The following is a 15,836-nucleotide window of genomic DNA, read 5'->3' as shown; positions in this document are numbered from 1 at the left end:
AGAGAGACAGAGAGGATACACAGCCAGCAGAACCAAGCCAGCCATGACAGAGGGCATGATAACATTCAGTTCAGGTTACATGAACCCACAATCAAAACCAGCAGAGATCCCCAAGAGATGATGAGGACCCCAGGTGAGACTTGTAGCATCCACGTCACCCCCTTACAGATAGAGAGATAGATTAAAGATAGATAGATTAGAGACAGATAGACTAGAGATACATAGACAGACAGATTGGTTGATTGGTTGATGGATTTGATTGATCCCGGGAGGGAAATTGTTTTGATTTTTACACACAGATTCTAGTAACTGTGACCAGATCTATGAAAACGTTCCAGGTCCGACAAGAGTTGTAGAAGCTCCTCCTGTCCTGCCAAGAGTGAGTTCTACTGTCACCTCCTGCATCCTGTTTGTGTCATACATAATAATCACTGCCTGACTCAAACTCTTGTTTCCATGTTTATGGTCTCACGTCCTTGCCAGGAGTCTGAATATGAGATGCCCTGGTAGGTTACCAGATTTCTCTCGCATGGCAACAGAGATAACTCTGATATACTGGAATGAACCTGGAGACTGAATTACTGTACCTAGTTCCTGTACTGTATACTGCCCTGGCACCTCTCATGTCTGTCTGTCTGTCTGTCTCTCTGTCTCTCTGTCTGTCTGTCTCTCTGTCTCTCTGTCTCTCTGTCTCTCTGTCTGTCTCTCTCTCTCTCTCTCTCTCTCTCTCTCTCTCTCTCTCTCTCTCTCTCTCTCTCTCTCTCTCTCTCTCTCTCTCTCTCTCTCTCTCTCTCTCTCTCCCAGTTAATACCAGTCCGGTGTGTTCCCACCCCATCCTCCTGGTTCTGGACAGCACCCATGGTTCTGGTGACCTGAGTCACCTCTTCTCTCTAATAGGGGGTTTGGGACCCCCTGAACCTTATCCTGATCATGTACCTACTATATGTAGTTATTTTACTAATGTTACGCTCCTTGTTTCTGAATGCACTACTTGCTTGCCTACAAACCCTGCCTGTTTTGACTATGCCTTGGAATTCCCTTTTTTTACCATATTCTGGAGTTTTGCTAATACATTTGTTTTTTTTATTCTGTAAAAATCCTGACACCTGACTTAGATGGCCCCTGGCTCTGCCCATGCTACACTGGACCTGGGACTAGCGTATGTGAGGACTTCATGGGAATTCTCGTGGTCAGAGAAATCTGAGCCATCCTCATAAATCAGATGCTGTCTTCTCAAGTCTTTCATCACCAATGCATGAAGACCATTCAAATGATATTTAATTTTTAATAAAGCTCTTTTATACTTTTTGAAAACTGAAAACTAGTTCTTTTCAAGGATATCTGTACTCTATTGCTGTTGTCAAGATATATTTACTAGATACAAATTCTATATTTTATGGTAATTATTCTGTTGAAAGATATAAAAACAATACAAAATACCATAAATATAATACAAGTATGCAGTTATTGTTTACCATTATTTTGTGGTAATCAAACCCAACCCATTTAATTAACTGAACATGTGGCAAGGCAGTTTGTGTGTGTATTTAAAAGGTATAAGGAGTATTTCTTTGTTGCAAACAGTCAACACTGCACAGCCATACAGCTGCCACATTTCAGCTTCATACGATGCCAATTATGAGCCCACATTGAGCCTCGCCTCGAATTGCACGTTGCCAAGACAGTGAGGAACTTCTCAAATACCGTATCCTGGGCTGGGACCCAGAATGGGACCAGGGCTGGGTACCAGGACGGGACCAGGGCTGGGTACCAGGATGGGACCAGGGCTGGGGCACAGGACGGGACCAGGGCTGAGACCCAGGATGGGACCAGGGCTGGGGCACAGGACGGGACCAGGGCTGGGTACCAGGACGGGACCAGGGCTGGGGCACAGGATGGGACCAGGGCTGGGTACCAGGACGGGACCAGGGCTGGGGCACAGGACGGGACCAGGGCTGGGTACCAGGACGGGACCAGGGCTGGGGCACAGGATGGGACCAGGGCTGGGGCACAGGACGGGACCAGGGCTGGGTACCAGGATGGGACCAGGGCTGGGGCACAGGACGGGACCAGGGCTGGGTACCAGGACGGGACCAGGGCTGGGGCACAGGATGGGACCAGGGCTGGGTACCAGGACGGGACCAGGGCTGGGGCACAGGATGGGACCAGGGCTGGGTACCAGGACGGGACCAGGGCTGGGGCACAGGATGGGACCAGTGCTGGGTACCAGGATGGGACCAGGGCTGGGGCACAGGATGGGACCAGGGCTGGGTACCAGGATGGGACCAGGGCTGGGTAACAGGATGGGACCAGGGCTGGGGCACAGGATGGGACCAGGGCTGGGGCACAGGACGGGACCAGGGCTGGGTACCAGGACGGGACCAGGGCTGGGACCCAGGATGGGACCAGGGCTGGGTACCAGGACGGGACCAGGGCTGGGTACCAGGACGGGACCAGGGCTGGGGCACAGGATGGGACCAGTGCTGGGTACCAGGATGGGACCAGGGCTGGGGCACAGGATGGGACCAGGGCTGGGTACCAGGATGGGACCAAGGCTGGGTACCAGGATGGGACCAGGGCTGGGGCACAGGATGGGACCAGGGCTGGGTACCAGGACGGGACCAGGGCTGGGTACCAGGAAGGGACCAGGGCTGGGTACCAGCAGCAGGCGGTGGTCTGGGTGCTGGACAGCTAAACCTCGGGATGAGGCTGGGGCACAGGGCAGTACCGAGGCAGGGGCACAGGACAGGACCGAGGCAGGGGCACAGGGCAGGACCGAGGCAGGGGCACAGGGCAATACCGAGGCAGGGGCACAGGGCAGGACCGAGGCAGGGGCACAGGGCAGGACCGAGGCAGGGGGCAGAGGGCAGGAGTCGGGGTTTGGGCTGGGGCCGGAGCCGGAGCCGGAGCCGGAGCCGGAGCCGGAGCCGGAGCCGGAGCCGGAGCCGGTGTAGGAGCCAGGTCTTGGGGTGGGCCTTCCGCTGCAGGCTTTGGGGTCCACCGAAGCCAAGACAGGTTCCTATGAAAGGGTTGGGGGAACTCTCGACTGGGTCCTTTAATGGTTTTGTCATTCTATCATGACGAGTGGTGGGGTAGGACCCAAACGCAGGAGTAGCGAGGCATTGTGTTGAACAAAGGGTTTATAAAAAGTAAATAAAAAACGAGAAACAGACAAGGTACTCACACTGACAAGACAAAGACTGGACACAAAACAGGAACCTAAATACACAGAACCAAACAAGACACAGGAGGACACAATGAGACTAACGAGAACTGAAATCACTGACCGAGACACAGGGGAAGACAATGACAGACACAGGGAAACAGTAGACATGGATATTACAATATTTCTTCCTGTACTCTTATGCTATGTTGTCAGCACATGTTTACAATTTACAGATTCTATATTTTGTGGAAATTATTCTGTTGAAATAAATATAAAAACTGTATAAAATACCATAAATATAATATAAGTATGAAGTTATTGTTTTCCATTATTTTGGCGTTTTCAAAACTAACCCATTTACTTAACCAAACATGAGGCAAGACAGTTTGTGTGTATATTTAAAGGTATAAGGAGTTTGTCTTTGTTGCAACGCTGCAGGGCCACACACCTGTCGCATTTCAGCTTCATACGATGCCAACAATAAGTCCACGTTGAGCCTCGAACTGCACGTTGCCATGACAGTGAGGAACTTCTCCAAATATCCCCAAATAATCTAGCCACTGGTGCATGGTGCACAGATCTACAGAGTGCACTACATCATAAAATACACTAGATGGCAGTGTACATCTTTCTACTAAGGTTGAGAGCAGGTTTTGAAAATAGGGACAATTATCTTGGTGCCAAAGATGATCTGTTCAGTTCAGGGTTTGGAGTGTGTTGAGGTAGACCTATCAGTCTTCAGTAACTTTCAGTTGTTTATTGGGACGACTGGCTCAGGTTTAGTCATTAGGGCTCAGCTATTCATGTGTTCTGGAGTTTAACATTTGGAATGGATTCTTCTCATTATTACCAAACTCTTACAATATTTATAACCCTTATAGGTAAGATTTGTATTTATTTGCTTGAAATTGCTTCAAATGTACAGAATATTACCTCTTAATAGCGGTTTAATACAATCTGGTGGTTAAATGAATGGAAACAACATTAGTTTGTTGACTTAATGAGCATTTTTATCAGGTGAACTGTCCTGTTCAACCACTACTGGCTCTAACTAAAGTTCGCTATGTGACTTCCTTTTCACAATCTGGTCCAGAACCAGTGTTTGATCTGTATGGACTGTCAGCTCTGACATTCTGTTACTTGACACAGACTCTATTGAACCCAGTCTGCCTCTATCAGTATTGTTACACGTATTGTTACAGTATCAAACAGAATGTGTTGGTCTATCAAGATTCCATGCTTCTGATCACGCAAGACGTTACTTCCCCAACCAACTGATTTCATAAAGTTTTAATGTTAGCAATAGTATGTACTTGATGTTTAGGAAGTTGTGGCTGTTGTTTAGCAAATACTTTGCACTAATTAATCCAGAATGCATGTTACTAATAATATCAACCAAAACTCTGTTTGTGTCCTCCAGGGTTGTGTTATGGAGACAACGTTTTGCAAAACACTCAACATGGAACAATTAATGGGAATGTGAATTTCACTACAAGCCTTGCCCCAACAAGCACACCCGCTAATCTGATAATCTGGGCGGTAAATACTACTACAAATATATTAACTTTTATTACTGGTGAAAATACTGTTTCACAAGCTTATCAAGGCAGAGTCACTCTGGACAGATTCACTGCATCTCTGGAGCTCAGGAATCTGACCATGAAAGACAGTGGAACGTATACAGTGACCGTTAAAACTGATGGAGAAACTAAGTCTGAAAATGTACTGCTGCAGGTGCTGGGTGAGTACTCTGTAAGAAGATCTTGTAAATGATGTCACTATTGCAAGGCTCATCAACAGTACGTTAAAGCGAGCCATATGATATTATAATGATTATTGAGGAGAGACACAGATACCAACGTTGCTTACAGTGTGAGTGCTGTGAGGGAAGACTGATTAAGGATTTGGGAGATGTTGTGCTGGAGGGGCGACGAGGAGAAGACATTGAATATTAGTGGTGTATTTGGAGAACTAGACCAAGTACTTGTTGGTTCCAAACACACATTATTCAGCATCCCTAAAGTCTTCTTGCTCCTGAAAGTATCCAGTTGAATTGATGAAAATATACAGAAGGACATCTAAACCAGCTCTACAGTTTGTAAAATAGTCTCCTTAGCAAAGTGAAAGATATTATGTTGTTTTAACCCACAGAGCAAGTCTCCAATGTTGTAATTAAAGCCAGTGCCTCAGATGTAGTGGAGTTCAACAGCTCTGTCAGTCTGTCCTGCTCCTCCTCTGGCTCCTCCCCCTCCTACCATTGGCTGAATGGCAGCTCTGAGGTCACAGCCAGCGACAATGTCCAGCTTGGTGATGGAGGCTCAACTCTCACCATAGTCAATGTGACCCGCTATGACCAGGGTCCTTGGACATGCAATGTGACCAACCGTGTCAGTAATGACATCAGCCAGCCTTTTAACATAACCATCTACTGTGAGTCATCTATATATACCTATTATGTGCATGATGGCAAAGGCTTTCTGGTGATTTTAATGTGGTAACCTTACATGTGGACAGTTTTGTCAAGGGTGTTTCTCCTGTAGTTATACTGTAGTACTTCATCATTCGGTCGACTAGTGCACTTCCTGTGTTCATAGCACATTTGTATGATTTCTCACAGTATGATTGCTTATAGGTTGCTGTTATGCCTAAATACTGTAGCTGTTCTCTCACACTGATGTCAATGGACACATCTTAGACGTGTCATTGGGGCTGGGCCTCTTATTGCTAATGGCAGAGCTTCCCTCTCTAGTGCTGCTGTTTGACTGACACTCTGCATTGCAGATGGTCCTGAGGACACAGTGGTGGAGGTGAATCCTCCAGGTGGACTGTATGTTGCAGGGTCAGCCCTCAGTCTGTCCTGCTCCGCTCACTCCAAGCCTGTTGCTCAGTATCACTGGTTCCTGAATGGAACACAGCTGTCCAATGAGGGACCAGAGCTCCAACTGGTGAACATTCAGACCAGTCAGAGTGGTAGTTACATCTGTCAGGCCTTTAACACCAGAACACTGAGATATGTGTCATCTGAGTCATCAATCATCTCTGTATGGGGTAAGTGGGAGATGTTTGACTGTGGAAACTGGCATTGTGGAAAAGACCCACAGCTACAGTACAGAACTTTATTTATGGCTTTTACATGATGTTTGGACACACAAATGTTGTTTGTCTTCGCATCAGCTACATATATATATACTGCATATACTGTAGCCTGAACTTGTTTGGCCCATATTGATGACTGCGGATGGTGCTCATTGTGAGACTGTCTGGACAGTTGGAAGTCAGTTTCCACACAATGGAACATTGCTGTCAAATGTGGTTTTAGTATGCAGATTGGTGAATATTCATGAATTGGTGAATATGCCTTTGTGAAGGCTGTGGTATCCAGTGATCCAGACCCTTGTGATATCAGTCATCTTATCTTATCTCTATGGGGTTCAATTGGATTGTTTGGGATGTTTTATAAGAAATACTTTTTGTCTGTGGGCTTAATGGATGCTGATGTCTTTGCCTGAGTCATTCCTGGTTTATTTTTATTTTAGGCATACAGACAGACTGATACACTATATTTGACAAAACATGTCTGTATTGACCTCACTGTGTGCATTAAGGCATTATCAAGATCAGAGAAGAAAGGGCCTTCCCAAAATTTTTACCACAAAGTTTGAAGCACAGAATTGTCTAAAATTACAATTATTATTACACTTTAGTGCTACAATAATATTTATACCAGTGGGACTAAGGCCTCTAACCCAAAACCATGAAAACAGCCCAGGTTGTTATTGACTTGATGATACCCCCATGCACAAAGTGGAATGGAAGCAATGTTTCAATTGGAAAGCCTTTCCAGAAGTGGATACAGTTTTAGAAACTAGGAGGTAACCAACTCTACATGAAAAGGTGTCAATTTCCTGAGCGGTGTCCACAAACTTTGAGATGGATGGATGGATGGATGGTAGATAGGTAGATAGAAAGATGGGTAGATAGATATTCCCATGTGTCAAATTCGTGAAAATCTATCATTCCTTCACACCCTTTAAACATTTATTATGTCTCTCTCCAGAAAAAGTAGCTGATGTCAGCATTAACCCATCAAGCCAGCCAATCACAGAGGGGATGTGTGTCAACCTGACCTGTGCTGCTGCTGGCTCCATCAGCACCAGAGAGTGGATGAAGGATGGTGTGCCTCTCTCTCCCAGTGACACAGTCAGCTTCTCTGGGGACAACAGCACAGTCTCTATAAGTCCTGTGAACAAACAGGACGATGGTGTTTACCTGTGTCAAGTCACAAACCCTGTGAGCTCTCAAGATGCTGAATACAATATGATTGTAAACTGTAAGTAATCGGATACACGACTATGCTGTGCATGCATCTGATTCCATGGTTTTACTTACTTTAATTCCAGTCTAACTAAACAGTAGAGCAAGGTAACCCATGATAGTGTTTGTACATGTACAACTACTGTATCAAACTGTAATCAGTATGTTTATACATGCAGTAGATGGAACAACCAAGGTCAGTACTGCATGACACTTGTAAAATAGTTCTACGAAAGAGACACTTCCACCCAACCATAACCATATTAATCCCATGATTACATGAATCTGTGTTGCAGATGGACCTGATAGGGTCAGAATCGAGGGTGCTCTTAAAATAGAGGTTGGACAGAAGTTAACCTTAACCTGCTTGACTGATTCTACACCGACCGCGAACTACAGCTGGACGGTCAATGGGACAGAGTGGCCTGGACAGTCACAAGTGTTCACTATAGAGAAGATCCAGTACAACAATAGTGGCTCCTACAACTGCACTGCATCCAATGACATCACTGGACGCAGTGAACACGCTGTCCACACATTGCAAGTAAAAGGTAAAGTTAAAGAAGCAAATAATGGCCATATATGGCAATTAAATTTAGGTTCAATATAAATTAAGTATAAAAATGGAAGTTGTGGAGTATGTACAGACAAAACACACTACGTAGCACTCTAATGAAAGAACAGTTATTGTCCCTGTCTGTTTGTTTACTAACTGTAGCTGTAGCCCAGCATCTCTGATGCCTGTGAGGTTCTTCTCTGTCTCTTCAGCTGAGGGTTCTTTAACAGAGAGAGGACTGTCAGGTGGTGCCATCGCTGGGATTGTGATTGCTGTTTTGGTGATTGTCGGAGTGGCAGTTGGTGTGACTGTGTATTTTCTCAAGAAGAAGGAGTAAGTAAAAACATATTTCACATAAAGAAGGTATCTAGTGTTATAATGTTTTCCTGACAAGTAAATTAACTTTAATTAACCTTGGATATACAAGATCTTTACAAAGCCTGTGTGAAAGACGTTTTAATCTGTGGCAGTAATTGTTATTTCAGTATGAAGGAAAACAAAGGATATTTAATGGGGAACTGGTTCTAAAAGTAACTAATTGTAGTGTGCTTTGGTTAATCATTGCCATTTGTAATCTAAGAGATACAACCAAAGGTCAACTGAACAAGGAAACCAAAAACACATACAAACTGTGGGATTTTCTTTGACTGCCCTTGATGTGTGGAATGAAACTCAGAGTCTGAAACTGAAACAAGTATTTGATTAGAATTAGGCATCAAGCCAAAAGCATTTGAAGTTAAAGTTAGTAATTACCCAAGAAGTGAAAAAGAGAGAGTAGTATTTGACATAAGTCATTGTTGCTCATGCTCAGTTGTTACTGATTAGCAAAGCAAATTACCTGTTGCATGTTTTTCCCGGTGAGAAAACTCTAGGTGTAAAAACCTACAAGTCACATCCCAGTAATATAGAAAATAGTTTCTATTATAGTAGACTAGACGACAGCAAGGGAAACTTTTTCACCCCACAAGGGAAAATTCATGTGGTCATACACATCCTATTTAGAACACAGAGGTACACAGAATAGCAAAAAGAACCACACACACAAGCACACACACATAGGCCTACAGACTGACTCACGTCAACAGAATATCCTGTGCAATGCTAGCTAGCAACATAACGTACAGTGCCTAACCTAATGATTATTATTCCTTTTACTGACCACAACTTTATTTATATTAATTAGTTTGTTCGACAACACATCCTCACATGGCAGAAGTGCTAGCAGTCGTGAGTAGTGTACAGAATGTCTTTGTGTTCCTCCTGTCTGTGGCTGTTTGAGGTCTCTTGTTTGTTGGGTGTTTGTTAAATGTATTTATCTGTATATAGAGGATGTGGGGTTATGTGTATTTGTGGTCTACACTATTTCTAACCTGCGGCTTGATTTGGCATTGGATTGAAATGAGTGAATGGGAATGATGATGGCACATGGGATAGAATTCTTAGAGTATTTTCTCACTAACCTTGTATTACATAGTTGATAACTCTTTCAACCATTTAAACAGAAAAAGATGATCCTGTCTGATTCAGTACATGCATGTGGGTTTACTCGTCTCTGGCCCTCACTAATCTAATTGTTCTAATCATGAGTGTACGGTTAATAAGTATACATGTACAAGTGTTCACTAACTACAATAACATCTGTCAAAACATTTATTAATGCAAAATGTATAATATAAACTATGCAAAGGATATTCTCTAACAAATTAAATGTCTTGACTCTGAACTCAGCAGGTGCTGGGTATAGCAATGGAGGAGGCCCAGCAGAACAGGTATCATTATTGACCTTTTTATTGACCTTCTTTATTGACCTCATTGGGTTTCTACCTGAAATATAGTATGTTTACGGTAAATCAAACCTCCTAAGTGGGCAGTAGAATTTTCTGATATGTTTATTCAACAACCTCACTAGTGCTGTATCTTATCATAGCTTGGGTATCAGATCAGATATCAAGTATTATGGGAAGTTAGGAGAAACAAGGCAAAAGGATAAAGCCCTTATTGGAATATGACCCCAATAGATGTTTCATAAGTGTAATTAAACAGCCATCTTCAATATAGCCATCTTAGACATACCGTAAGACATGCATTGCACCATAGGACCAAAGCAATGGTAGAAAGAGTGGTTGAGCCAGTCAAATCTTTACAGCAGAATGTGATCCAGAAAGATTTTATGAGGTGATTATTTCCCAGACTTTGACCTCTCAGCAGGGTCATCACAGGGTGCCGTAAGTAATTCAGGGCAGATATGATTCTTCTTTCCTGTAAAGGTTGAAAGCAGACTTTGCACCAGGAGGAGAAACACTTATCGTTGGAATTTCAGTGACAGGCGAACATGCCAGCAACAGTAGCATCATTGACTGAGCCTGTTGACTCTAAAATGTGCCCTTTATGTAGATTGAAGGTAAATAATTGATATGACAGACATCCCAACCTGCAGAGAATCATTTGCCCCCCCCCCCCCCGGGAAGCAATCCGGACGCATGATGTACCCCCTCAACCTGCACGTAACCCCCCCCGCCCCCTCCCGCACCTTACTCTACCAGAAATGACCATTGGACAGTCTGTCACTCGCTCTAAATTCCTGCGGGAGACACCCGTAACTTCCCCTTGATTTGATATATTCAAAATATTGGACTTGATCTTCTCTTCCTGGGAATACAATCCAAGAACATGTTCTACAAGTAGGTCTACTATAACACATTGTCTATGTTGAGAAGAACATGAGACTGCATGTTTCTCACATCTCATCCCTTAGTTGTTCTTCAATAGAATGACTCAGCTGGCCTTTCCATGTCAGAGTGAAGATAAGCTCTTCTGCTATAACTGATGTATCTTCACATAATACGTAACAGTTTAACTTCAAAATGCAAACAGGATACTAGCCTACATAGGTTGTGAAATGCAATCCATATTCAGGAAGCCAAATTACAAAATAGATAATGGGGTGTCAACTTTTATGTACTCTTATAATGTTGAAACAAGATGTCACACAAGCATGGCATTACAGTCATTAAGCAGTCGTTGACCTTTTATAATGTTTCTGCTCAGTTTTGCAAGGTGACATTTGTCATTTCAGAATCAGAAAGGGATATATTCGCCATGAAAGTTTGCACAGACAAGGAATTTGCTTTGGCAGGAAGGTGCATACAACAAACAAGATAAGATATACAATAAAATAAAATATAAGTTGCCTTAATTTACAATATAAAATACAAATATTACAGAAGATACAAATGGTACAGATACAGTTTTATTTCATAAGGGACACTATGGAAATAAAACTGAAAATTTGTTTGTAAAATATGACTTCAGTTAAAAGTGTATGTGAATCTAACATGCAGTAGGCCTGTACACAACTGTAGCTGCTTCCAACATCTTCCTCCAGTAGCCTACTTCATACCAACGCCATTCTCTCTCTGTCCCTTTCCAAGGATGTGCACTATGCGGATGTATCCCAGTTCCACAGGAAGAACGGAGGGTCTGTCCAGTTAGGGAACCGGGCTGCGCCTGTAGAGTCTACTGATTACGCTCAGGTCAGAGTGAACGGGCCACCTTCCTATACAGCCCACCTGCAGACGAAGAGGCCCGCTCCTCAGCCCGGTGCTCAGCCCGCTCCTCAGCCCGGTGCTCAGCCTGGCCCCACCCCCTCCATCTACTCAGAGGTTCGGAAGAACTGAGCGTGTCTGCCTTGTCCCTCCACCACTGTGTGTCTGGAAAGACCTGGCTCGACCCTCCCAGGAACCTAACCAGGCCAGATCTCTGTGTTCACTTTATCTCTGCAACTCCACCATGATCTCCACATCTCGATACACAACCTGGACAATAGCCGTTTCGGATGTACTTGCAGAATTGTGGACTGACAGAGACCTTATACCTTTGGCCATCCCTGATTAGAAAACAACTAGCAATTCAGCAGTTAGCGGGTACTGTAAGGTGTTCTATATTTAGATGTTGTCAATTAGCAGACGCTGTGATCCAGAGCAACTTACAGTGAGTACAGGGACATTCCCCCCCGAGGCAAGTAGGGTGAAGTGCCTTGTCCAAGGACACAACGCCATTTCGCATGACCAAGAATCGGACCGGCAACCTTCTGATTACTAGCCCAATTCCCTAACCGCTCAGTCACCTGAGTCCCTCCCTTGACTCCTATTTCTACTGCTTAAGGCTTAAGGCAAAGTGCCATGTACACGATTGCTCTGATTCATTGAATGTATTGCATGGAGATTTGCACTATATTAATGTAGCCTACATGGCAAAAACATTTTCAGTGTCCTTTGTGTGTAATAAAAATTTTGCAATAAATATGTATGTGGATATTGTTTTGGGATTTTTAATTAATAAAATATGCCTTGTTTTCAGAGAGTCTCTCAGTTTGATTTACATGTTGTTGTTTATACACACGCCCACACATCTATACTCAATAATATTACAGTACATTTACATTTAGTCATTCAACAGACACTCTTACAGACGACTTACAGTAAGTACAGGGACATTCCCCCGAGGCAAGTAGGGTGAAGTGCCTTGCCCAAGGACGCAACGTCATTTAGCACAGCCGGGAATCAAACCAGCAACGTTCTGATTACTAGCCCGATTCCCTAACCGCTCAGCCATCTGACCCCCTTACAAATTGTACATTTCTACATTTTTGAAATCAGACCTTCATTATGGAATGCATTATATTGATTGTAACATTGACAGTCCAAATGAGTGTGAATTCTGGAGACAGACCGACTGTGAGGGTTATAAATCAGTGTAGTCAACATACCAACAGTGACAGAGCCATGGGGCCTTGTCCTGGTGAGTCAGTTGAAGTCTGACATTTAAAGCATGTAGATTCTGATCATTTCTTACTGTCAATCCTTCACAGTACAGCAGGCTTTCTTTCAGGTTGTTGGCTGAAGAGATAGGTAGACTTATCAGGAGCCTGCAACAATTGTCATGTCAACTGAGACAACCAAAATGGATTCTTCAATCTTTCGCCATTTACTTACAATATATATGACCCTGATAGGTAAGAGTGTCTACTCTTGAATTCTGAAAGTGACATGCTCAAGTGACAGAATGCCGTCTCTGTATCATTTCAGTCACCATGTGGTGGTGGCTGACTGTTTTCAACAAATTGTGTTTTTAGACTTCTTAAACTACATTCAACTGGGACACTGGATGACACTTAATTATGTATTTTATGAAGACCCTACTTCATCAGAGACAATTTGTTCAATGATCCTGCCTAATCCAAGTTCATTTATTTCACCATCTACGTGTGTTACCTCCAGGGTTGTGTTGTGGAGAAGGAGTGTTACCAGATTACCACTGTGCAAGAGAGGGAGGCAGTGTGGTCCTCGCTACAAACTGTAGTCTAACCGCTTCCGAAATAACCTGGATTTTTAAGGGTACTTCATTAAATACATCCATTGAAGTCATCGTTTATACACCCACTTTAAACACGACTTACGCAGGCTATGGCGGCAGGATCACGCTGAACAGCTCCAGAGGATCTCTGGAGCTCAGAGGCCTCACCATGGAGGACAATGGACTGTATGAAGTGACCATCCTAACTGATGTTACACATCTACAAGGAAATACTACATTGACAGTGATATCAGGTGGGTATTTGCTGTCCCTTTAAAAAAAAAATGCTTCAACTGTAATGGTCATTTAATTAGCAGTCCTGTCCATATGAATTACTGATAATTTTGGAATCAAGAAAATATGTTTATAATGAGTAAAATAGCCATGACACTATCATGTGTGTTTGATTCTGTTTCTGCTATCAGAGCTGAGACTTTCTGGTGGTGCCATCGCTGGGATTGTGATCGCAGTAGTTGTGATTGTTGTGCTGATTATTTGCTTGGTTGTGTGCACTGTCAAGAAATTGTGAGTGAACATTTTATTTTATTATCAAAACGTTTGAGTATAGGCGTATAATTTACGAAGAAAATAAAAAACGGATTCCTTTGACCTTTAAATCTAGCATTGAAACTAAAGTATTTGATTAAGATATTTCAAGACTGAAAAAAACACAAAATGATATATCTTTGAGTAGCCTTTAAGTACACAAAAGGAAGAGAAACAGAGACAGTGAAAGTATTTGCCTCCAGGGAAATAGATTGTTCCAAGGTTTCAGTGAAGAAAACTGCAGTTTGACTGGATTTGCTTCTGTGTTGCTCAACAGCTTTTCAATCCATTTTCCTTCACTGAATCTTAAAAGTCCCTTCATGTCCCTAGTGATAAAACCCCCTGTTAAGTGTAAAAACCAAAACATCATAGTACAATTACATTTAATGAATTGAAAGTGGATAACAAGTGAATCACATTATAACAGCGCTTAACCTACATTTTTCACCATCATACTCTTTTTTACTGACCTCTACCTAATTTGCTTTCATAGATTACTCCTAAAAGGATACTACAATGACAGTCGGCCTGCCAACAGTAAGTATTTTTCATGCTTTTGTTTGTTGGTTTTCTCTGCAGATATCGTACATGTAGGTGTGTGAGTGTGTGTCTAGGACAAGGAGGAGGGAGGCAGATGGCTGAGCGGTTAGGGAATCTATTAATCAGAAGGGTGCCGGTTCGATTCCCGGCTGCGCAAAATTACGTTGTGTCCTTGGGCAAGGCACTTCACCCTACTTGCCTCGGGGGAATGTCCCTGTACTTACTGTAAGTCTCTCTGGATAAGAGCGTCTGCTAAATGACTGAATGTAAATATAATGGAAGACATAGCTTCACCTCTTGGGGAAATGTCTCCATCTTCCTGTCTTTAATTTGTCCTTCAGGCATGCAAGTGGTCCTTACAGGCTTTCGTCCTCACTAATCATCTACATACTCGTTCATGAATCCAAGGGTAACATCACCAATTGAAAAGTTCACGTCCTTCAATTGAAAATGTGTTTTGTGTGCCATGTTGATGTGAAGTTAAAGTTCCTCATCTCTAACCCGTCTCCACAGTAAACGGACTAGGCAGGATGAACCAGGTACTATTTTCTAATCATCTTAGTCTTTTTCAACCTGGTACCCGGGTGTGTATATGTGTGTGTATGGGGTGTCAGATGGCTGAGCGGTTCGAAAGTTGGGCTATTAGTCAGAAGGTTGTTGGTTCGATTCCCGGCTGTGCAAAATGACGTGTCCTTGGGCAAGGCACTTCACCCTACTTGCCTCGGGGGAATGTCCCTGTACTTACTGTAAGACGCTCTGGATAAGAGCGTCTTCTAATTGACTAAATGTAATGTACACTGTGATCAATACTCGATATAAAGTTTGCCTGTTGTCAGATAGCAGTGTGTCAATATGATCCCAATATCCTGTATATTTGAATCAAGCAGATAGTAAAACAGACAAAGAAAGAAGAAAAAACGTTCTTCCCGCTTAAATCAGTTTGAGTTTTTATAAAATTCAAATCATTCTTTGAGTGACAGTGGACTTTTTTTCAGCCATGAAGAACACAACTGTGACTTAACTGAAAACTGCATTTGAATTACATTGACTTCCAATCAATCAAGGAAATGTTCCCTGTGCAATAATTTCCCTTGAGGGAAAAACATCTTATTTGTAATTCTTATTGTTTATTTATAACGCATAACTTTGTAATAGTCTCTTTCACTCTCTCTCTCTTTCTCTCTCTCTCTCTCTCTCTCTCTCTCTCTCTCTCTCTCTCTCTCTCTCTCTCTCCCACCAAAGGGTCTGAACTTTGCAGATGTCACTTTCCAGAGGAAGGATAGACTCAGTTCGGCCTGAGAACCAGAATAATCCCTCCCAGTTCAACTGACTGCACTGACGTCAAAGTGGATACAAGCA

The 15,836-nt window shown here is 43.2% G+C and overlaps 1 protein-coding gene and 1 long non-coding RNA gene across 2 annotated transcripts; both read left to right on the top strand.

Moving 5' to 3' along the window:
* Position 1: 1 nt before the first annotated feature.
* LOC146301435 (uncharacterized) lies at positions 2-929 on the top strand. Its single transcript, XR_014724775.1, has 4 exons — positions 2-133; positions 300-379; positions 484-506; positions 805-929. It is a non-coding gene; the product is annotated as an uncharacterized LOC146301435 (long non-coding RNA).
* Positions 930-3,931: 3,002 nt separating this feature from the next.
* On the top strand, positions 3,932-12,394 carry LOC146301434 (cell adhesion molecule CEACAM1-like). Its single transcript, XM_084668151.1, has 10 exons — positions 3,932-4,047; positions 4,587-4,907; positions 5,318-5,596; positions 5,948-6,214; positions 7,224-7,496; positions 7,777-8,031; positions 8,249-8,369; positions 9,220-9,263; positions 9,765-9,805; positions 11,468-12,394. Exons 1-10 carry the CDS (start codon positions 3,996-3,998, stop codon positions 11,711-11,713), a joined length of 1,899 nt encoding a protein of 632 aa, XP_084524277.1. The 5' UTR covers positions 3,932-3,995; the 3' UTR covers positions 11,714-12,394.
* The last annotated feature ends 3,442 nt before the right edge of the window (positions 12,395-15,836 follow it).

This window comes from Hypomesus nipponensis, chromosome 2 (genome assembly GCF_054491055.1).
Source record: "Hypomesus nipponensis isolate SF chromosome 2, ASM5449105v1, whole genome shotgun sequence".
Classification (NCBI taxonomy): Eukaryota; Metazoa; Chordata; class Actinopteri; order Osmeriformes; family Osmeridae; genus Hypomesus; species Hypomesus nipponensis.
Note: the sequence above shows the minus strand (reverse complement) of the source record. Positions and strands in the feature narration are given on the sequence as shown.

Bases quoted from the DNA above. Each gene is read 5' to 3' on its own strand.
- LOC146301434 (XM_084668151.1), top strand. From the start codon at position 3,996: ATGGATTCTTCTCATTATTACCAAACTCTTACAATATTTATAACCCTT. The intron at 6,215-7,223 runs GTAAGTGGGAGA...GTCTCTCTCCAG, and splicing joins ATCAATCATCTCTGTATGGG to AAAAAGTAGCTGATGTCAGC. The intron at 8,370-9,219 runs GTAAGTAAAAAC...TATATTAATTAG, and splicing joins TATTTTCTCAAGAAGAAGGA to TTTGTTCGACAACACATCCT.